General features: G+C 40.6%; 1 protein-coding gene and 1 long non-coding RNA gene across 3 annotated transcripts in view; both read right to left on the bottom strand.

The window, feature by feature from the left end:
* LOC117504894 overlaps window positions 1-22,478 on the bottom strand; it is a 797,517-nt gene that overhangs the window by 495,729 nt on the left and 279,310 nt on the right. The window lies entirely within an intron of this gene.
* Window positions 1-22,478, bottom strand: part of LOC117504842 — a 116,515-nt gene that overhangs the window by 29,694 nt on the left and 64,343 nt on the right. The window contains exons 1-2 of one of the 2 annotated variants that reach the window (XM_034164391.1): window positions 12,065-12,202; window positions 5,119-5,254 (exon numbers count right to left, since the gene is read on the bottom strand). In XM_034164391.1, coding sequence (XP_034020282.1) covers window positions 5,119-5,169 — 51 coding nt within the window. In that variant the 5' untranslated portion in view covers window positions 5,170-5,254; window positions 12,065-12,202. Of the gene's footprint in view, window positions 1-5,118; window positions 5,255-12,064; window positions 12,203-22,478 lie in introns of those variants that run through there. The other variant, XM_034164392.1, reaches the window with a different exon arrangement.

Raw genomic sequence — 22,478 nt, 5'->3', positions numbered from 1 at the left:
AAGAGCGAAGCACTCTATTGGGGTGATATGGTACTATGAGGTCCCTAAGATAAGATGGGACCTGATTATTCAAAACCTTATAAGTAAGAAGAAGAATTTTAACTTCTATTCTAGAATTAACAGGAAGCCAATGAAGAGAGGCCCATATGGGTGAGATATGCTCTCTCCTTCTAGTCCCTGTCAGTACTCTAGCTGCAGCATTTTGAATTAACTGAAGGCTTTTCAGGGAACTTTTAGGACAACCTGATAATAATGAATTACAATAGTCCAGCCTAGAGGAAATAAATGCATGAATTAGTTTTTCAGCATCAATCTGAGACAAGACCTTTCTAATTTTGGAGCTATTGTGCAAATGCAAAAAAGCAGTCCCACAAATTTGCTTAATATGCGCATTGAAGGACATATGCTGATCAAAGATTACTCCAAGATTTCTCACAGTATTACTAGAGGTCAGGGTAATGCCATCCAGAGTAAGAATCTGGTTAGACACCATGTTTCTAAGATTTGTGGGGCCAAGTACAATAACTTCAGTTTTATCTGAGTTTAAAAGCAGGAAATTAGAGGTCATCCATGTCTTTATGTCTGTAAGACAATCCTGCAGTTTAGCTAATTGGTGTGTGTCCTCTGGCTTCATGGATAGATAAAGCTGGGTATCATCTGCGTAACAATGAAAATTTAAGCAATGCCGTCTAATAATACTGCCTAAGGGAAACATGTATAAAGTGAATAAAATTGGTCCTAGCACAGAACCTTGTGGAACTCCATAATTAACCTTAGTCTGTGAAGAAGATTCCCCATTTACATGAACAAATTGTAATCTATTAGATAAATATGATTCAAACCACCGCAGCACAGTGCCTTTAATACCTATGGCATGCTCAAATCTCTGTAATAAACTTTTATGGTCAACAGTATCAAAAGCAGCGCTGAGGTCTAACAGGACAAGCACAGAGATGAGTCCACTGTCTGAGGCCATAAGAGGATCATTTGTACCCTTTACTAATGCTGTTTCTGTACTATGATGAATTCTAAAACCTGACTGAAACTCTTCAAATAGACCATTCCTCTGCAGATGATCAGTTAGCCGTTTTACAACTACCCTTTCTAGAATTTTTGAGAGAAAAGGAAGGTTGGAGACTGGCGTATAATTAGCTAAGATAGCTGCGTCAAGTGATGGCTTTTTAAGTAATGGTTTAATTACTACCACCTTAAAAGCCTGTGGTACATAGCCAACTAATAAATATAGATTGATCATATTTAAGGTCGAAGCATTAATTAATGGTAGGGCTTCTTTGAGCAGCCTGGTAGGAATGGGGTCTAATAGACATGTTGATGGTTTGGAGGAAGTAACTAATGAAAATAACTCAGAACAATCGGAGAGAAAGAGTCTAACCAAATACAAGCATTGCTGAAAGCAGCCAAAGATAACGATATGTCTTTGGGATGGTTATGAGTAAGTTTTTTCTCTAATAGTTAAAATTTTATTAGCAAAGAAAGTCATGAAGTCATTACTAGTTAAAGTTAAAGGAATACTCGGCTCGATAGAGCTCTGACTCTTTGTCAGCCTAGCTACAGTGCTGAAAAGAAACCTGGGGTTGTTCTTATTTTCTTCAATTAGTGATGAGCAGTAAGATGTCCTAGCTTTACGGATGGCTTTTTATAGAGCAACAGACTCTTTTTCCAGGCTAAGTGAAGATCTTCAAAATGATTGAGACGCCATTTCCTCTCCAACTTACGGGTTATCTGCTTTAAGCTGAGAGTTTGTGAGTTATACCACGGAGTCAGGCACTTCTGATTTAAGGCTCTCTTTTTCAGAGGAGCTACGGTATCCAAAGTTGTGCTCAATGAGGATGTGAAACTATTGACGAGATAATCTATCTCACTCACAGAGTTTAGGTAGCTACTCTGCACTGTGTTGGTATATGGCATTAGAGAACATAAAGAAGGAATCATATCCTTAAACCTAGTTACAGCACTTTCCGAAAGACTTCTACTGTAATGAATCTTATTTCCCACTGCTGGGTAGTCAATTAAAGTAAATGTTATTAAGAAATGATCAGACAGAAGGGGGTTTTCAGGGAATACTGTTAAGTCTTCAATTTCCATACCATAAGTCAGAACAAGATCTAATGTATGATTAAAGCGGTGGGTGGACTCATTTACATTTTGAGCGAAGCCAATTGAGTCTAATAATAGATTAAATGCAGTGTTGAGGCTGTCATTCTCAGCATCTATGTGGATGTTAAAATCGCCCACTATAATATCTTATCTGAGCTAAGCACTAAGTCAGACAAAAGGTCTGAAAATTCACAGAGACACTCACAGTAACGACCAGGTGGATGATAGATTACAACAAATAAAACTGTTTTTTGGGACTTCCAATTTGGATGGACAAGACTAAGAGTCAAGCTTTCAAATGAATTAAAGTTCTGTGTGGTTTATTGATTAATTAATAAGCTGGAGTGGAAGATTCATGCTAATCCTCCCCCTCGGCCCGTGCTACGAGCATTCTGACAGTTAGTGTGACTCGGGGGCGTTGACTCATTTAAACTAACATTCATCCTGCTGTAACCAGGTTTCTGTAAGGCAGAATAAATCAATATGTTGATCAATTATTATATCATTTACCAACAGGGACTTAGAAGAGAGAGACCTAATGTTTAATAGACCACATTTAACTGTTTTAGTCTGTGGTGCAGTTGAAGGTGCTATATTATTTTTTCTTTTTGAATTTTTATGCTTAAATAGATTTTTACTGGTTATTGGTGGTCTGGGAGCAGGCACCGTCTCTACGGGGATGGGGTAATGAGGGGATGGCAGGGGGAGAGAAGCTGCAGAGAGGTGTGTAAGACTACAACTCTGCTTCCTGGTCCCAACCCTGGATGGTCACGGTTTCGAGGGTTTAATAAAATTGGCCAGATTTCTAGAAATGAGAGCTGCTCCATCCAAAGTGGGATGGATGCCATCTCTCCTAATAAGACCAGGTTTTCCCCAGAAACTTTGGCAATTGTCTATGAAGCCCACCTCATGAGATGGTGGTCAAGACCATGGATTCAGTGCCAAAGACAGTTTGGTCTGTATGACCAACTCATGGTTAAACTGAGGGCCAATATCCACAGTCAATCCGTAACTTTATGCGAATGCCGCCCGAGATGTATAATGAGCTTCTCAGGAGAGTTGGTCCACATATCACAAAGCAGGGGATGTGTTACTGAGCGGCTCTGGATCCAGGCCTGAAGCTGGCACTGACTCCATTATTTGGCTTCTGGAACCAAGTACCGCAGTATGCAGTATGGAGGGTGCATTCCTCACAACTGCTGTTGCTGTCCGAGAAGCGTGTAAAGCCACCTGTGAAGAGCTCATGGACAAATGTTTGACACCTCCAACTTCAACTCTACAGTGGCTGGCTATTGCCGAGGGCTTCTTCAGGAAATGGCAATTTTCTGATCTGTTGTGGTGCCCTTGAAGACAAGCATACTGCTTGTGTCCTCCTGGTACAGGAAGCATGTGCCGCAATTATAAAAGATTCTTTAGTGTTGTTCTCCTTGCCTTGGTTGATTCAGACTCCAAGTTCATCTAGGCAGACATCGGTGGAAGGTAGAGATAAAAATCAATTTAAAATTTTAATTAAATATAGTAATTTATTAATTTTTATTTGTTCTAATTCTTTACTCTTAATTTCTATTTTAGGTAAAGGATCATTAAGTGATGCCCAGATTTATAACAAATCTGAACTGAAGGCCCGCCTTGAAGACGGCACAATAGGCCTTCCTGACCCACGGCCACTCCCACATGACACAGAAGCCGTATCATTCTCTTGGGTTGGAGATGATGCCTTTGCTTTGTGTCCTACTCTGATGAAACCATACGCTCATCGCCACCTCACAGACGAAGAACAGAACTTCAATTACAGACTGTCACGTGCAAGAAGAGGGTAGAAAATGCACTTGGAATTCTAGCAAATTGGTTCTAGGATCTCCTGGCGACAATGCACCACACTCCGAGGACTGTGTGAGTCATTGTCCAAACCTGTATGGTGCTCCATAATCTTATGCGGAATAGATGCCCGGCCTCCAGAATAACATCATTGATCTTGAAGATATCCCCACTCGGCAGTTGGTGCCTGGAGCGTGGAGGCAAGGGAACGATCTGCAGGATATAAAAATCCATAGAGGGCACAATACTGCAAATAACCCCGGCAAGATCCAAAGGAACTTACTGAAGTATTGGTGCAATTCCGAGGCGGGTGCAGTGCCATGGCAGAGAGAAATGTGCCACATTTGAACATTGTGTATAATTATATGCACATTGTAAGTTGGAACTCTCATGTTTAAATTTGTTCATTTGGCAAAACTGATTTGTTAGAAGACATGAAAATTTATTATGTTCTAAATAATAAAACTGTTATCAACAATCTTTAAATCTTCTTCTGTCTTTATTGAACAACATATATAAAAATGATTGTAATTTATGTGTAATAGGACTGAAAAATACTTATTTTTTTAATGCGACTGAAAATGATTCCAAGTTGTGTTTACCAGGACAGGAGCGGCTGCAGTCCTCGGACAGGCAGGACAGTGTGTCGTGGCTTTGTGTGGTGGTGAGGTGGTTGCTGTTGGAACTTCTGTTGTTGCTTGACCCGATCCTCTTCAGCCCCATTTTCATATTTTGTCAACACCCGGCAGATTTCATCCTTTGCTTTTCTGTAGCTCCATTCTGACATGGTGTTTAAGGAGTCCCGGACATAGGCTGCGAAGGCGTTCCTAGCTGTGCTGAGGTGCTGCTCTTTACACTTTTGCAGTTCTTCCATGCGGGCCCGACTCTCCTCTGCTCGTTCCTGCATTAGCAGTAACATTCGGTCCATCTCGTCTTCTTTGATACTTCGCCTTCTTGGACCAGCTGAAGTGGAAGTCCTCGGTTCGCCTTCAGAGTCTACGTCCACAGCCTCCTGTGCAGCAGCAGCTTCAGCAGCATCCAAGATGCCCGAGTGCTCAAGGATAACCACCTCCACCTGCAGAGACAAAATCAGAAACAAAGGTAAGGTTTATGGGAAGTTTAAAAAACATGTAATTAATTAATGTAATAAATTTAGGAAATTAAAGTAATGTTTGTACTTACACTTGGATCCCATGATGAAGCATTGCTGGTTTGTCCAGATTTCATCATCATTATCTCCTTCCCCGACTTCCCTTTGCCCTTCTTGATGAGTCGAGTGTTCGTGTCACGGACTCGACACGGTGGCCGACAGGTTCAGCTGCAAGTAGAGAAAAGTACACAATTTGGCATGTTAAAATATTGTAAATAATATTATATATATATATATTTTTTTTTTTTTTTTAACTTTGAAGAGGAACACAACTCCATTTATTTAATTCTGCCACACATGAAGTAACACACACCACGCCTCTTGATGACATCCGCCCCTTCTCTATGGGCTTAAAATTGTCTCATTAATATTTGTAAATGCAAACAGGGTGATCTACAAATAATCATTGATTTGCAAATGTGTTCAGATATCCACAAATGCAAATTTTATATTTGTAACTTTTAAATTGGTCTTTGCAAATACAACATTATTTGCAAATATAAAACTTAGTAAGTCCCTTCGGCTGCTCCCTTGTTTGCACTCGGGTCGCCACAGCAAATCCAAGGTGGATCTGCATGTTGATTTGGCACAGGTTTTACGCCGGATGCCCTTCCTGACGCAACTCCACATTACATGGAGAAATGTGGCAGGGGTGGGATTTGAACCCAGAACCTTCCGAACTGAAACCAAGCGCATTAACCACTTAGCCACCACCCTGCAACTGCAAATATAAAACTTAATTTGTAAAAAAAAAAAAAAAAAAAAATTACATTTGTAAAACTGGAAATTGTATTTGTGAATTGAGTTTCAGCATTTGTGGATCACCAATTACACTCATTCATCGCTTTCCTCTGCAACGTCATTTTGAGACACCTTTTGCAAAATCCACACAGATCCACAAACAAATGCCGACTGATTAATTTTCTTTTTGTATCGTTTATCCCCTCTATTTTAAATAGTCCACAAAGTACCTCCGTTTGTTTACTCTGAAGTCACGTTTAATCTCGAGAGATTTTGGCGAGATTTCCTGTCTGAACTGTAAATGTTCGTGTGTTAAATCTGTTCGTGTGTGGTGTTGTTATTACCGTGTGGCTGAACACCACACACTGTACGACCAAACCTGTTAGATCCATGATTTTTTATCTTCAGGTGTGTGGTCTCTCAGGTTTTGGAAACCTAAAGATAATTTTAAAATCCGGTCGTGTGAACCAGGCTTAAATGGATGCTGCACTCACTCCAGTTTATTGTCTGGAATAGTCCAAGATTGCATTTCAGAGCTTCTAGAATTCAAACATTTTAGTGCGGGTGGTGTTGGGGGTAATTTTGGGTTTCAGCTTTTTTTGTTTTTCACCACTTTCATCTAGAGCCCGACCGATATGGATTTTTTGAGGCCGATGCCGATACTGATATTTGGATGAAAAAAAATGCCGATATATCGATAAATCGGCTGATTTGCCGATAGATCAGCCGATATTTTTTTTTTTTTATGAATAAAATGTTCTTTTTTGGACCCTTAACAAAAAATGTATGAGCTAAAAGCTGAAGCTTTGTCCTCATATTGATTAACTTTATAACAGAGAAGAATTTTCAAGTTCAAAAAATGCAATGTGCTGGTAGAATATTTTAACAAACATGGACCCTGATATAACATGTGAGGAAACTATCATAACAGTAAAATAAGATTCTTTTCACAAGACCCTGTAGTATGTTTGTGCAATTTTCAAGAACAGTAACAAAGAACTGTCTAGTACAAAAAAAAAAAAAATCTGTGCAAAGTTCCATTAATCTCTAAGGAAAAGATAAATAACATTACAAAAAAAAAAAAAAAAACTCTTGAAACATTCACCCTTCATTCTTGGTCCCTTTGGGTGGAAATCAAACAGACGATAGGACTGGCAGGATATTTTTCATTATCAATCAATCAATTTTTTTATATAGCGCCAAATCACAACAAACAGTTGCCCCAAGGCGCTTTATATTGTAAGGCAAGGCCATACAATAATTATGTAAAACCCCAACGGTCAAAACGACCCCCTGTGAGCAAGCACTTGGCTACAGTGGGAAGGAAAAACTCCCTCTTAACAGGAAGAAACCTCCAGCAGAACCAGGCTCAGGGAGGGGCAGTCTTCTGCTGGGACTGGTTGGGGCTGAGGGAGAGAACCAGGAAAAAGACATGCTGTGGAGGGGAGCAGAGATCAATCACTAATGATTAAATGCAGAGTGGTGCATACAGAGCAAAAAGAGAAAGAAACACTCAGTGCATCATGGGAACCCCCCAGCAGTCTAAGTCTATAGCAGCATAACTAAGGGATGGTTCAGGGTCACCTGATCCAGCCCTAACTATAAGCTTTAGCAAAAAGGAAAGTTTTAAGCCTAATCTTAAAAGTAGAGAGGGTGTCTGTCTCCCTGATCTGAATTGGGAGCTGGTTCCACAGGAGAGGAGCCTGAAAGCTGAAGGCTCTGCCTCCCATTCTACTCTTACAAACCCTAGGAACTACAAGTAACCCTGCAGTCTGAGAGCGAAGCGCTCTATTGGGGTGATATGGTACTACGAGGTCCCTAAGATAAGATGGGACCTGATTATTCAAAACCTTATAAGTAAGAAGAAGAATTTTAAATTCTATTCTAGAATTAACAGGAAGCCAATGAAGAGAGGCCAATATGGGTGAGATATGCTCTCTCCTTCTAGTCCCCGTCAGTACTCTAGCTGCAGCATTTTGAATTAACTGAAGGCTTTTTAGGGAACTTTTAGGACAACCTGATAATAATGAATTACAATAGTCCAGCCTAGAGGAAATAAATGCATGAATTAGTTTTTCAGCATCACTCTGAGACAAGACCTTTCTAATTTTAGAGATATTGCACAAATGCAAAAAAGCAGTCTTACATATTTGTTTAATATGTGCATTGAATGACATATCCTGATCAAAAATGACTCCAAGATTTCTCACAGTATTACTAGAGGTCAGGGTAATGCCATCCAGAGTAAGGATCTGGTTAGACACCATGTTTCTAAGATTTGTGGGGCCAAGTACAATAACTTCAGTTTTATCTGCGTTTAAAAGCAGGAAATTAGAGGTCATCCATGTCTTTATGTCTGTAAGACAATCCTGCAGTTTAGCTAATTGGTGTGTGTCCTCTGGCTTCATGGATAGATAAAGCTGGGTATCATCTGCGTAACAATGAAAATTTAAGCGATACCGTCTAATAATACTGCCTAAGGGAAGCATGTATAAAGTGAATAAAATTGGTCCTAGCACAGAACCTTGTGGAACTCCATAATTAACTTTAGTCTGTGAAGAAGATTCCCCATTTACATGAACAAATTGTAATCTATTAGACAAATATGATTCAAACCACCGCAGCGCAGTGCCTTTAATACCTATGGCATGCTCTAATCTCTGTAATAAAATTTTATGGTCAACAGTATCAAAAGCAGCACTGAGGTCTAACAGAACAAGCACAGAGATGAGTCCACTGTCCGAGGCCATAAGAAGATCATTTGTAACCTTCACTAATGCTGTTTCTGTACTATGATGAATTCTAAAACCTGACTGAAACTCTTCAAATAGACCATTCCTCTGCAGATGATCAGTTAGCTGTTTTACAACTACCCTTTCAAGAATTTTTGAGAGAAAAGGAAGGTTGGAGATTGGCCTATAATTAGCTAAGATAGCTGGGTCAAGTGATGGCTTTTTAAGTAATGGTTTAATTACTGCCACCTTAAAAGCCTGTGGTACATAGCCAACTAACAAAGATAGATTGATCATATTTAAGATCGAAGCATTAAATAATGGTAGGGCTTCCTTGAGCAGCCTGGTAGGAATGGGGTCTAATAAACATGTTGATGGTTTGGATGAAGTAACTAATGAAAATAACTCAGACAGAACAATCGGAGAGAAAGAGTCTAACCAAATACCGGCATCACTGAAAGCAGCCAAAGATAACGATACGTCTTTGGGATGGTTATGAGTAATTTTTTCTCTAATAGTTAAAATTTTGTTAGCAAAGAAAGTCATGAAGTCATTACTAGTTAAAGTTAATGGAATACTCAGCTCTATTGAGCTCTGACTCTTTGTCAGCCTGGCTACAGTGCTGAAAAGAAACCTGGGGTTGTTCTTATTTTCTTCAATTAGTGATGAGTAGAAAGATGTCCTAGCTTTACGGAGGGCTTTTTTATAGAGCAACAGACTCTTTTTCCAGGCTAAGTGAAGATCTTCTAAATTAGTGAGACGCCATTTCCTCTCCAACTTACGGGTTATCTGCTTTAAGCTACGAGTTTGTGAGTTATACCACGGAGTCAGACACTTCTGATTTAAAGCTCTCTTTTTCAGAGGAGCTACAGCATCCAAAGTTGTCTTCAATGAGGATGTAAAACTATTGACGAGATACTCTATCTCCCTTACAGAGTTTAGGTAGCTACTCTGCACTGTGTTGGTATATGGCATTAGAGAACATAAAGAAGGAATCATATCCTTAAACCTAGTTACAGCGCTTTCTGAAAGACTTCTAGTGTAATGAAACTTATTCCCCACTGCTGGGTAGTCCATCAGAGTAAATGTAAATGTTATTAAGAAATGATCAGACAGAAGGGAGTTTTCAGGGAATACTGTTAAGTCTTCTATTTCCATACCATAAGTCAGAACAAGATCTAAGATATGATTAAAGTGGTGGGTGGACTCATTTACTTTTTGAGCAAAGCCAATAGAGTCTAATAATAGATTAAATGCAGTGTTGAGGCTGTCATTCTCAGCATCTGTGTGGATGTTAAAATCGCCCACTATAATTATCTTATCTGAGCTAAGCACTAAGTCAGACAAAAGGTCTGAAAATTCACAGAGAAACTCACAGTAACGACCAGGTGGACGATAGATAATAACAAATAAAACTGTTTTTTGGGACTTCCAATTTGGATGGACAAGACTAAGAGACAAGCTTTCAAATGAATTAAAGCTCTGTCTGGGTTTTTGATTAATTAATAAGCTGGAATGGAAGATTGCTGCTAATCCTCCGCCTCGGCCCGTGCTACAAGCATTCTGACAGTTAGTGTGACTCGGGGGTGTTGACTCATTTAAACTAACATATTCATCCTGCTGTAACCAGGTTTCTGTTAGGCAGAATAAATCAATACGTTGATCAATTATTATATCATTTACCAACAGGGACTTAGAAGAGAGAGACCTAATGTTTAATAGACCACATTTAACTGTTTTAGTCTGTGGTGCAGTTGAAGGTGCTATATTATTTTTCCTTTTTGAATTTTTATGCTTAAATAGATTTTTGCTGGTTATTGGCAGTCTGGGAGCAGGCACTGTCTCTACGGGGATGGGGTAATGAGGGGATGGCAAGGGGAGAGAAGCTGCAGAGGTGTGTAAGACTACAACTCTGCTTCCTGGTCCCAACCCTGGATAGTCACGGTTTGGAGGATTTAAGAAAATTGGCCAGATTTCTAGAAATGAGAGCTGCTCCATCCAAAGTGGGATGGATGCCGTCTCTCCTAACAAGACCAGGTTTTCCCCAGAAGCTTTGCCAATTATCTATGAAGCCCACCTAATTTTTTGGACACCACTCAGACAGCCAGCAATTCAAGGAGAACATGCGGCTAAACATGTCACTCCCGGTCCGATTGGGGAGGGGCCCAGAGAAAACTACAGAGTCCGACATTGTTTTTGCAAAGTTACACACCGATTTAATGTTAATTTTAATGTTTAATGTAAACATTATGTTAACAGAACGGTACGGAAAGGGGGCAGCTTTTGAAAATTTAAAGCTAAACCACCAGAAATAGAAGCTCGATTTGTCGCTAGTCGTTTTTAACAAAGAAAATGTCGCTAAGAGGATTAGGAAAGTCTCCGGTTCAACTCAAAAGAATGAAAATGCTCCCACGGATGTTTACACCAAAAGATCGCTGATTCGCTCATTTTGCTGTCAATCAAAAAGGTATTCAGCCTAAGACAGATCATCCAATCATCATGCAGAAGCTGAGCGTCCGGGCCAGCCGAGGCCCCATAGACAGACACGCTGAGCGTCCGATGGGCGGGTCAAAGCCCAGCATTTATCCAATGACTCGTCTCGTTTCGCTGCATGCTTTGTTTCGCTATTAAAGCACTGTGAAGCTGCGAGAATGACTGAGAGGAAAGCTGCGTCGTTACCAGATAAAAAGCTGATTCTGAACAAACGTTGAGCGTGTTGTAGCGCATATTTAGTCAATGACATGTACAGACAACAGTATATATTTGATCAGTTATTTTTTGACATTTTGTGGGAAGCTGAACTTCTATTGCTCTCATAGAGCAATCGCCTCTGAGACGGCGAACTACGGGGGCGGTGACAAACACATTTAAGCAGGGGTGTAAGCAGCTCTCAGTTGAATGGAGTCAGAGCTCCATCTACTGGACAAACGGTGCAAGGACATTTTACATGGCCGCCACAAACATTATTTCAGTAACTGTCCGTTTGAGAAATCATCGGCGTTGTATCGGCAAAATTTTGGCCGATAATACCGGCCGGCCGATGTATCGGTCGGGCTCTACTTTCATCCCTGAATATGTCAATCATGAGTCACGTTTGTGCCGATTAAAGTTACTAACTGGGACTCCTGTCTTGTTGCGAGAAAGAAATGAGAATCGTCCTCCGTTCTGTTCACACAGCTCCAAACACTGCGCGGCTCTCTGACGAGTCAAATTAGAATGATAGAGTCCAGTCTGAATGAATAACTTCAAAGCGAAACACCGTTTTGTTTATTTTTATTTATGTCCAGAGATCAAGGATAAAGTGACCAATTTCATATTTATTTACTTTAAGACTCAATGAAATACATAGAAAACCTGTAAAGCCAACTTTTAGTACAAAATTCACAAGAGGTATCGATAAGTAATCGGATCGATAAGTAGAATCGATAATGGCATTGATATCGCTAAAATCTTATCAATATCCATCCCTAGTATCAGTAACACAAACAAAGCTGAGTGAACAAACCTGTTCTGTAGGAGAGATTTAGAGGATTAAAACAGCATCCAGCACTAATGACACATTTCTTCTTCCTGGTCTGTGATCATTCCTTCAGCAGGTGTTCACTGTAGTTTCAACATATCCCTCAGCTGCTGGACTCCAGACATGTTTGTAGAAAGACTTTAAAAAAAAAACAACAACAACAAAAGAAAGAGTCAACGACCAAGTGGAGGAAAGACTAAAAACAGGCCGATTTAATCATCTGCTGCTGCTCTGCTGCCCAGGCTGACAAATCACAAGTGGGAGACAACATTGAAATCCTCAAGGAGACTCCAACCCTGATCCCAGAGATCAACTGACATCCACATTTTCCTTATGTACCTGCCACAACCATCTGATTAGCAACAGACGGATGATATTAATGTCCATAACATGCTTGTTTAAATCAAACTAAGAGTGTTAAAATAAAATTAAGTGTTCAAGAGAAATGAAAACAATGAGACATTGTCCCCATTTTGTGGCAAAGCAAAAAGACAGTTTCATTTACAATGAGACAATGTAAATGTTTCCAAATTTAAATGTTGTATAAGATGTAAAAAGTTTGATTTTATATTCATCTTCAGGGATGAAAGTAGTGAAAAATGAAAAAAAGCTGAAACCAAAAATTACTAGGGGGTATGACCCCCCCAGAAAAAGTTTGAATTCCAGAAGCTCTGAGATGCAATCTGGTGCTATTCCAGATAATAAAGTGCAGTGAGTGCAGCTCCCATTTTGGTGGGAGAAAAAAAAAAAAACAACCCACAACTTTCCTTCTTCAAAATCACTCATCTTGTACTTTTCTCACAAGAACTAACAAATGTATCTTTTCAACATGAAGTAACAAAAACTAATCATACCTGTAAAGTAATGAACTACCACTTGACTTTTACCTGTACTACATAAATATACTTCAATCTACTTCTAAATGTTTCAATTTTTCTTTCTGGTCTTATATTTACATCTTTAAAAAGTGGATGAACACCATACAATGTTGTCAGATTGCCAACACATCATACATATACGAGGTCTGTCAATAAAGTAACGGTCCTTTTTCTTTTTTCAAAAACTATATGGATTTCATTCATATGTTTTTACGTCAGACATGCTTGAGTTTTTCCACACCTGTCGGTGACGTCATTCGCCTGTTAACACGCCTTGGGAAGGAGTGGTCCCGCCCCCTCATCGGATTTTCATTGTCTGGAAATGGCGGAATGAAAAGGACTTTTTTTTTCCCCATCAGAATTTTTTCAGAAGCTGTTAGAGACTGGCACCTGGAAACCATTCGAAAAATTTATCTGGCTTTCGATGAAAATTTTATGGGCTTCACAGAGAATAAGGTCTGTTACTACAGCTTTAAGGATCCCTTTAAGGACGGTCAGCGTGCAGCGCTCCGAGCTGCGACGACGCGGCACAAGCCACCGGACCATTTCTAAATGGATGGCTCTGTGGATACGAGACTGTCGTGTGCTCTTTCTCTGGTTATCACAAGAGCTGGACATCAGCCATTTTCCAGTAGATTTCACTTTTAACAAGAGATTTTGTCATGGAAAGCCGAGCGGAGGAAAGACAAAGGAACACCTCTGTTTCGGCGTGTCAGAGGACAAGTTTGGACATGTCTATCTCGGCTTTCAATGCTTACCAGTCCAGTAAGTATCAGTGAAATTGTGGAGAGCTGGACATGTCCAAACTTGTCCTCTGACACGCCGAAACGGAGGTGTTCCTTTGTCTCGCTTCCAAAGCGAATCGGTCTTTACGCGCGAAGCCTCCACGCGGCTTTCCATGACAAAATCTCTTGTTAAAAGCAAATCTGCTTGAAAATGGCTGATGTCCAGCTCCTGTGATAATCAGAGAAAGAGCACACGACGGTCTCGTATCCACAGCGCCATCCGTTTAGAAATGGTCCGGTGGCTTGTGCCGCGTCGTCGCAGCTCGGAACGCGGCGCGCTGGGCGTCCTTAAAGGGGTCCTTAAAGCTGTAGTAACAGTCCTTATTCTCTGTGAAGCCCGTAAAATTTTCACTGAAAGCCAGATAAATTTTTCGAATGGTTTCCAGGTGCCAGTCTCTAACAGCTTCTGAAAAAATTCTGATGGAAAAAAAACCCAAATCATTCCGCCATTTCCTGACAATGAAAATCCGATGAGGGGGCGGGACCACTCCTTCACAAGGAGTGCTCACAGGCGAATGACGTCACCGACAGGCGTGGAAAAACTCACGCATGCGCACGAGGGTTCAAGTATGTCTGACGTAAAAACATATGAATGAAATCCATATAGTTTTTGAAAAAAATAAAAAGGACCGTTACTTTATTGACAGACCTCGTATAGCCCCCTGTTTTTTTTCTCTGGTGTAGAGAATGTGATACGTTGATAATTGTTAATTTGCTGATCTACTTTATCCACCACAGAACTCTGGTCAGAGAGCAGACATGGACACAGGAACAGTTCAGAGCCTTTATATGAAGATTTGTTGCCTCAAAGATGAACTTGAATGGCTCAGTTTAACATGCAGGGAGCACAGGAGTTGGAATGAAACATCCATAAACCACTGAATGGTCTGAATTAATAGTTTGGATGATTTAATGGTTTCTGCAAGACAGAAACACAAATAAAACAATGTGATTTTCGTTCCAAATCCTAAACACACGGTGCTTATTAATACAGTAACATCAGACAAACACTAATAACTGTTGGCTGAACTTATTCAACATAATATCGTCTAAACAAACCACATAGCTGCTAGTTAGCTTAGCCCTTAGCTAATAATGCCAAATACCTTAAAACATCCCCACTCGGCAGGAACCAATATCAACACCACGCAACATCCATCCCCGATAAAACAGAAAACCATCTGCAAATAAGTAACTCACCCTCTTCACGAAGGAATTCTACTTTAGGAGCGTTGCTGGAGCCAAAAATAACTGGTCCTAACGCGACCGAAGCTAACAGAACATTGGGGCTGTCCAAATCGATGCCTGACCTAAATAACAACTAATACAACTAAAGGGAATTTACAACACAACGGATTTGCACTGATCTAAAAAATGACCCAAGCGACTGGCAAAAAAAAAAAAAAAAAAACAGGTAAAAATCCACCAAAAAGCAGAGATTTTTCATCCCTGCATCTCTGAACATAAATTTGTAAATAAACGCAGTGCTACTTAAATAAAATCAAATCAGTTTTATTTATATAGCGCCAAATCACAACAAACAGTTGCCCCAAGGCGCTTTATATTGTAAGGCAAAGCCATACAATAATTAAAGGAATAACCCCAACGGTCAAAACGACCCCCTGTGAGCAAGCACTTGGCGACAGTGGGAAGGAAAAACTCCCTTTTAACAGGAAGAAACCTCCAGCAGAACCAGGCTCAGGGAGGGGCAGTCTTCTGCTGGGACTGGTTGGGGCTGAGGGAGAGAACCAGGAAAAAGACATGCTGTGGAGGGGAGCAGAGATCAATCACTAATGATTAAATGCAGAGTGGTGCATACAGAGCAAAAAGAGAAAGAAACACTCAGTGCATCATGGGAACCCCCCAGCAGTCTAAGTCTATAGCAGCATAACTAAGGGATGGTTCAGGGTCACCTGATCCAGCCCTAACTATAAGCTTTAGCAAAAAGGAAAGTTTTAAGCCTAATCTTAAAAGTAGAGAGGGTGTCTGTCTCCCTGATCTGAATTGGGAGCTGGTTCCACAGGAGAGGAGCCTGAAAGCTGAAGGCTCTGCCTCCCATTCTACTCTTACAAACCCTAGGAACTACAAGTAAGCCTGCAGTCTGAGAGCGAAGCGCTCTATTGGGGTGATATGGTACTACGAGGTCCCTAAGATAAGATGGGACCTGATTATTCAAAACCTTATAAGTAAGAAGAAGAATTTTAAATTCTATTCTAGAATTAACAGGAAGCCAATGAAGAGAGGCCAATATGGGTGAGATATGCTCTCTCCTTCTAGTCCCCGTCAGTACTCTAGCTGCAGCATTTTGAATTAACTGAAGGCTTTTCAGGGAACTTTTAGGACAACCTGATAATAATGAATTACAATAGTCCAGCCTAGAGGAAATAAATGCATGAATTAGTTTTTCAGCATCACTCTGAGACAAGACCTTTCTAATTTTAGAGATATTGCACAAATGCAAAAAAGCAGTCTTACATATTTGTTTAATATGCGCATTGAATGACATATCCTGATCAAAAATGACTCCAAGATTTCTCACAGTATTACTAGAGGTCAGGGTAATGCCATCCAGAGTAAGAATCTGGTTAGACACCATGTTTCTAAGCTTTGTGGGGCCAAGTACAATAACTTCAGTTTTATCTGAGTTTAAAAGCAGGAAATTAGAGGTCATCCATGTCTTTATGTCTGTAAGTTCCTGGCGTGTGGCATGCTTGGCGCCTTTCTCTGTGGAGGACGCCGAGGACCTATTCATTTTTGGTCTTATGGTAACAGGGCTGGTACTTTTTGGCTTATGTGCTGCCCTGATCTACCGGAAAATTTGCAAGACGGCGGCATCAAGTACCACGGGTCCTCGCTTGTCCGTCATGATTAACGAGGTTGGCAAGGCAGTGCATTCTCAGACTGCAAATTGGATGACACCCTGGAGCTGATGCGTGCCTTGCAGTTGAAGCTGAAGGTTTCGGAGGCCGGTGAATATTCTTAATTCAAAGTTAGGAAATTCTTAATTTATAATTGGGATTTGGCTGAGTGTGGGGAAACTATAAAAAGTGTTTTTCACTGCTCGGCTGCAACACTACAGGCTATCTAGCATCAAGGTCAATTGCCCACTGTTTTTCCTCCAGTGGAATTTATCCAGGCTCTGGTGAGATTATTTGGCTCCATTCTTATCTCAACCCACAAGGACAACAAACTGACAGACTTACACATGGACCAAAGCATGCTCCAGCTCCTCTTATCACTCTCTGCCCCTCCCTCCCTGCGGCAGGCCTCGTCCTCTCTCAAGCTTGCCTGGCGGCGCGACTTATAGTTGCAGCGGCCTTCACCCACTTTGCCTCCATTCGGATGACGGACTGCTTCAAGTTTAGTGCACATAAACAATGTAAAATGTATATGTGTTGTCTTTAATTTTGATGTGTGCCATTATTACGGTAAACAAGTAATAATTGTGGATTAATTGCTGTATCTTGTCTGAGGTAATTGGAGTGTAAACATAATTGCCCTTTTTTGGGATCAATAAAGTTGTCTGAAGTCTGAAGTCAATCCTGCAGTTTAGCTAATTGGTGTATGTCCTCTGGCTTCATGGATAGATAAAGCTGGGTATCATCTGCGTAACAATGAAAATTTAAGCAATGCCGTCTAATAATACTGCCTAAGGGAAACATGTATAAAGTGAATAAAATTGGTCCTAGCACAGAACCTTGTGGAACTCCATAATTAACCTTAGTCTGTGAAGAAGATTCCCCATTTACATGAACAAATTGTAATCTATTAGATAAATATGATTCAAACCACCGCAGCGCAGTGCCTTTAATACCTATGGCATGCTCTAATCTCTGTAATAAAATTTTATGGTCAACAGTATCAAAAGCAGCACTGAAGTCTAACAGAACAAGCACAGAGATGAGTCCACTGTCTGAGGCCATAAGAAGATCATTTGTAACCTTCACTAATGCTGTTTCTGTACTATGATGAATTCTAAAACCTGACTGAAACTCTTCAAATAGACCATTCCTCTGCAGATGATCAGTTAGCTGTTTTACAACTACCCTTTCAAGAATTTTTGAGAGAAAAGGAAGGTTGGAGATTGGCCTATAATTAGCTAAGATAGCTGGGTCAAGTGATGGCTTTTTAAGTAATGGTTTAATTACTGCCACCTTAAAAGCCTGTGGTACATAGCCAACTAATAAAGATAGATTGATCATATTTAAGATTGAAGCATTAATTAATGGTAGGGCTTCCTTGAGCAGCCTGGTAGGAATGGGGTCTAATAGACATGTTGATGGTTTGGAGGAAGTAACTAATGAAAATAACTCAGACAGAACAATCGAAGAGAAAGTGTCTAACCAAATACCGGCATCACTGAAAGCAGCCAAAGATAACGATACGTCTTTGGGATGGTTATGAGTAATTTTTTCTCTAATAGTTAAAATTTTATTAGCAAAGAAAGTCATGAAGTCATTACTAGTTAAAGTTAAAGGAATACTCGGCTCAATAGAGCTCTGACTCTTTGTCAGCCTGGCTACAGTGCTGAAAAGAAACCTGGGATTGTTCTTATTTTCTTCAATTAGTGATGAGTAGTAAGATGTCCTAGCTTTACGGAGGGCTTTTTTATAGAGCAACAGACTCTTTTTCCAGGCTAAGTGAAGATCTTCTAAATTAGTGAGACGCCATTTCCTCTCCAACTTACGGGTTATCTGCTTTAAGCTGCGAGTTTGTGAGTTATACCATGGAGTCAGGCACTTCTGATTTAAAGCTCTCTTTTTCAGAGGAGCTACAGCATCCAAAGTTGTCTTCAATGAGGATGTAAAACTATTGACGAGATACTCTATCTCACTTACAGAGTTTAGGTAGCTACTCTGCACTGTGTTGGTGTATGGCATTAGAGAACATAAAGAAGGAATCATATCCTTAAACCTAGTTACAGCGCTTTCTGAAAGACTTCTAGTGTAATGAAACTTATTCCCCACTGCTAGGTAGTCCATCAGAGTAAATGTAAATGTTATTAAGAAATGATCAGACAGAAGGGAGTTTTCAGGGAATACTGTTAAGTCTTCTATTTCCATACCATAAGTCAGAACAAGATCTAAGATATGATTAAAGTGGTGGGTGGACTCATTTACTTTTTGAGCAAAGCCAATTGAGTCTAATAATAGATTAAATGCAGTGCTGAGGCTGTCATTCTCAGCATCTGTGTGGATGTTAAAATCGCCCACTATAATTATCTTATCTGAGCTGAGCACTAAGTCAGACAAAAGGTCTGAAAATTCACAGAGAAACTCACAGTAACGACCAGGTGGACGATAGACAATAACAAATAAAACTGATTTTTGGGACTTCCAATTTGGATGGACAAGACTAAGAGTCAAGCTTTCAAATGAATTAAAGCTCTGTCTGGGTTTTTGATTAATTAATAAGCTGGAATGGAAGATTGCTGCTAATCCTCCGCCTCGGCCCGTGCTACGAGCATTCTGACAGTTAGTGTGACTCGGGGGTGTTGACTCATTTAAACTAACATATTCATCCTGCTGTAACCAGGTTTCTGTAAGGCAGAATAAATCAATATGTTGATCAATTATTATATCATTTACTAACAGGGACTTAGAAGAGAGAGACCTAATGTTTAATAGACCACATTTAACTGTTTTAGTCTGTGGTGCAGTTGAAGGTGCTATATTATTTTTTCTTTTTGAATTTTTATGCTTAAATAGATTTTTACTGGTTATTGGTGGTCTGGGAGCAGGCACCGTCTCTACGGGGATGGGGTAATGGGGGGATGGCAGGGGGAGAGAAGCTGCAGAGAGGTGTGTAAGACTACAACTCTGCTTCCTGGTCCCAACCCTGGATAGTCATGGTTTGGAGGATTTAAGAAAATTGGCCAGATTTCAAGAAATGAGAGCTGCTCCATCCAAAGTGGGATGGATGCCGTCTCTCCTAACAAGACCAGGTTTTCCCAGAAGCTTTGCCAATTATCTATGAAGCCCACCTCATTTTTTGGACACCACTCAGACAGCCAGCAATTCAAGGAGAACATGCAGCTAAACATGTCACTCCCGGTCCGATTGGGGAGGGGCCCAGAGAAAACTACAGAGTCCAACATTGTTTTTGCAAAGTTACACACAGCAAGATAGTTGAGTTCATGACCGTTTAGAGCCTGAAATGTCTAACAAAATCTTGAAATCTAGTCCTCGAGTCAGTGAAGGGAAGCCAGAATGTCTGTGATCAAACCTCCTGGTTTTCATCAAAACTCGAGCAACAGTAATTCTGTACCATCTGTAGACATCCTACACTGTTTTATAGCAATCCAGAAAATAAAACACTGCAATAGTCAGTTGTGGAAAACAAGGACATGAATTACAATTTGTGAAGTTTAAAACAAATGCTGATGTACATTTCCACTTTATCAGTTCCAACAGTGCAATAACTTACTGTCATCAGGTCAAACTCACCACTGATACTTTATTTTAGTGAGTGTTACAGCTCACCTTCTTGCAGCTGAATGTTGACAAGACAAAAGATATGGTTATTGACTTTCGGAAACAGATGTCCTCACCCAAAACCACTATAATCAATGGCCAACAGGTGGAGCATGTGGACAACTATAAATACTTGGGACCGCTGATCAATAGCAAGTTGAACTTTAATGACAATGCAGACATGCTGTACAAGAAGGGGCAGCAGCATCTGTTTTGTCTTCGTACGTTGTCATATTTTCAAGTGGACAGGACAATACTGACCCTATTTTATAAATCTTGTATTGAATCAGTTTTAACTTTTTCAGTGATGTGCTGGTACGGAAATCTCAGCATTAAAGCAAGGAAGCCACTTCACAACATTGTAGAATTGTGCAGCAAGCTTTTGGGGGCCCAGCAGACCTCACTGTCTGACTTGTTTTCCAGACAGGTGAGGAGGAAGGCTCAGAGAATTTTAGCTGATCTGGCCCACCCTCTCCATGGTGAATTTTGCTATTTGCCATCTGGAGCGAGGCTTAGGTTTCCTACAGTGAGGAGTAATAGATATAAGCATTCCTTTGTACCTGTGGCTATCACTGTTCTGAATGCTGACCGGAGGAGAGAAGCAGGTACATAGGGTTGATGACAAATCGTGTTAGGCAACTCGGTTCCTTTTCCATCGATCCAGGTCTGTACTGTGTCCCCCTTGTGTACTGAATGCTTGGTGTGTTTTTGCTTTTCTTTTCCTTTCTTTTTATTCTGTGCTTTTCTGTATACCCAATTGCTGTACAGCTCATTGCTCCTTTGGAGACATTGAATAAATAAAGTAAGTTCAAAGTAAGTGTTGTTCTGACATTTATTGTTAAATTAATTGTATTGTTTCTTTACAGACATGCAGCCGTTGTTGGTGATTAAAGAAGAAACTCTCCCTGAACACCAGGAATGGAATCTGAGTGTTGACCAGGAGGACATTAAAGAAGAAGAGAAGCTGTGGATAAGTCAGCAGGGAGAGCATCTTCAGCAGCTGGACGAGGCAGATCTCTCCAAGTTTGGTTTCACTGCCGTCCCTGTGAAGAGTGAAAATGATGATGAAAAACCAGAGTCATCACAGCTTCATCAAAGCCGAAGTGATGAGAGCACAGAGGCTGAGCCTGTAGCCAGCAGCTCATCTGGACACAGAACACTGACACCAGAAGCTGATGGAGAGGACAATGGAGGACCACAACCAGCCAGCAACTCAGGACCAAACAGTCATTTAGAACCAGATAACAGTGGCAGGAGTTCAGACAGTTCTGGAACTGAGGCTGATGACAGTGATGACTGGAAACAGACCAGAGAATCTCAGTCAAGTTTTAACTGTCGGAAAAATACCAGTATTATTCGTTCAGACAACACTGATGAAAACCAATTTAAAGGCTCTAAATATGGAAAAGCATCTGGTCACATGAACAACTCAGAGCAACAAAAGGAGAGGCAAGCAAGAAGAAAACCATTTAGCTGTTCTGATCAGAGTAAAAGAAACAGAAGGGCACTCTGAACAAAAAACATTAGAATTCAGACAGGACAAAAAGCATTTATCTGTTCTGAGTGTGGTCGAAGATTTGGAGAAAAGAGCAACTTGAACAGACACATGATGATTCATGACACGAGCCTCGAGTGTCCTCTGTCCCACTGTGAAGGGGTTTGCCAGGACAGATCTTGGTATGAGGATGTTTCAAAAGAAACAAACCCCAGCTAAAACCTCCACAAAGCGCCTAGGCACCAGGGCTTATGAAGAAAATGGTGAAACTTCTCCCAGTGCTGTGGGGAGACATCTCTTCTGTAGCAGCACTCAGCTGGGTCATCCACCAGATCAGCGGTGTCATCCACCAGATAGGTCTGATCCTGGACCCCAGCAACAACACCATCAAAGGGCTAAAAGAATCCAGTGAAACTGCATCATTGTAAATTGGTCCATTGGGGAGAAGAAAAAGATCTCTCACTGCTTCGCTTACTCAAACTTGAAAAGTGGGGCAGGAGATCAAAGGCAGTATTTGAGGAGAGGAAAGGTCACCATCTTGAAGAGAGCCCTCGGATACAAAGTCAGTAATGTTAAGGGTGCAGCTTTAGACCCCGGGTCTGGGGCCCACTGCACTCTAGTAGAAGGAAATTCAAGGCAAATGAAGAAAAAAAAAAAAGACAAAAAGCATTTGTCTGTCCTGAGTGTAGTCAAAGGTTTGGACGAAAGTGCACCCTGAAAACACACATGATAAAAAACGAACCATTCACTGCCCCCCGAAAAAACGAG

Source organism: Thalassophryne amazonica, chromosome 23 (genome assembly GCF_902500255.1).
Source record: "Thalassophryne amazonica chromosome 23, fThaAma1.1, whole genome shotgun sequence".
Lineage (NCBI taxonomy): Eukaryota > Metazoa > Chordata > Actinopteri > Batrachoidiformes > Batrachoididae > Thalassophryne > Thalassophryne amazonica.
Note: the sequence above shows the minus strand (reverse complement) of the source record. Positions and strands in the feature narration are given on the sequence as shown.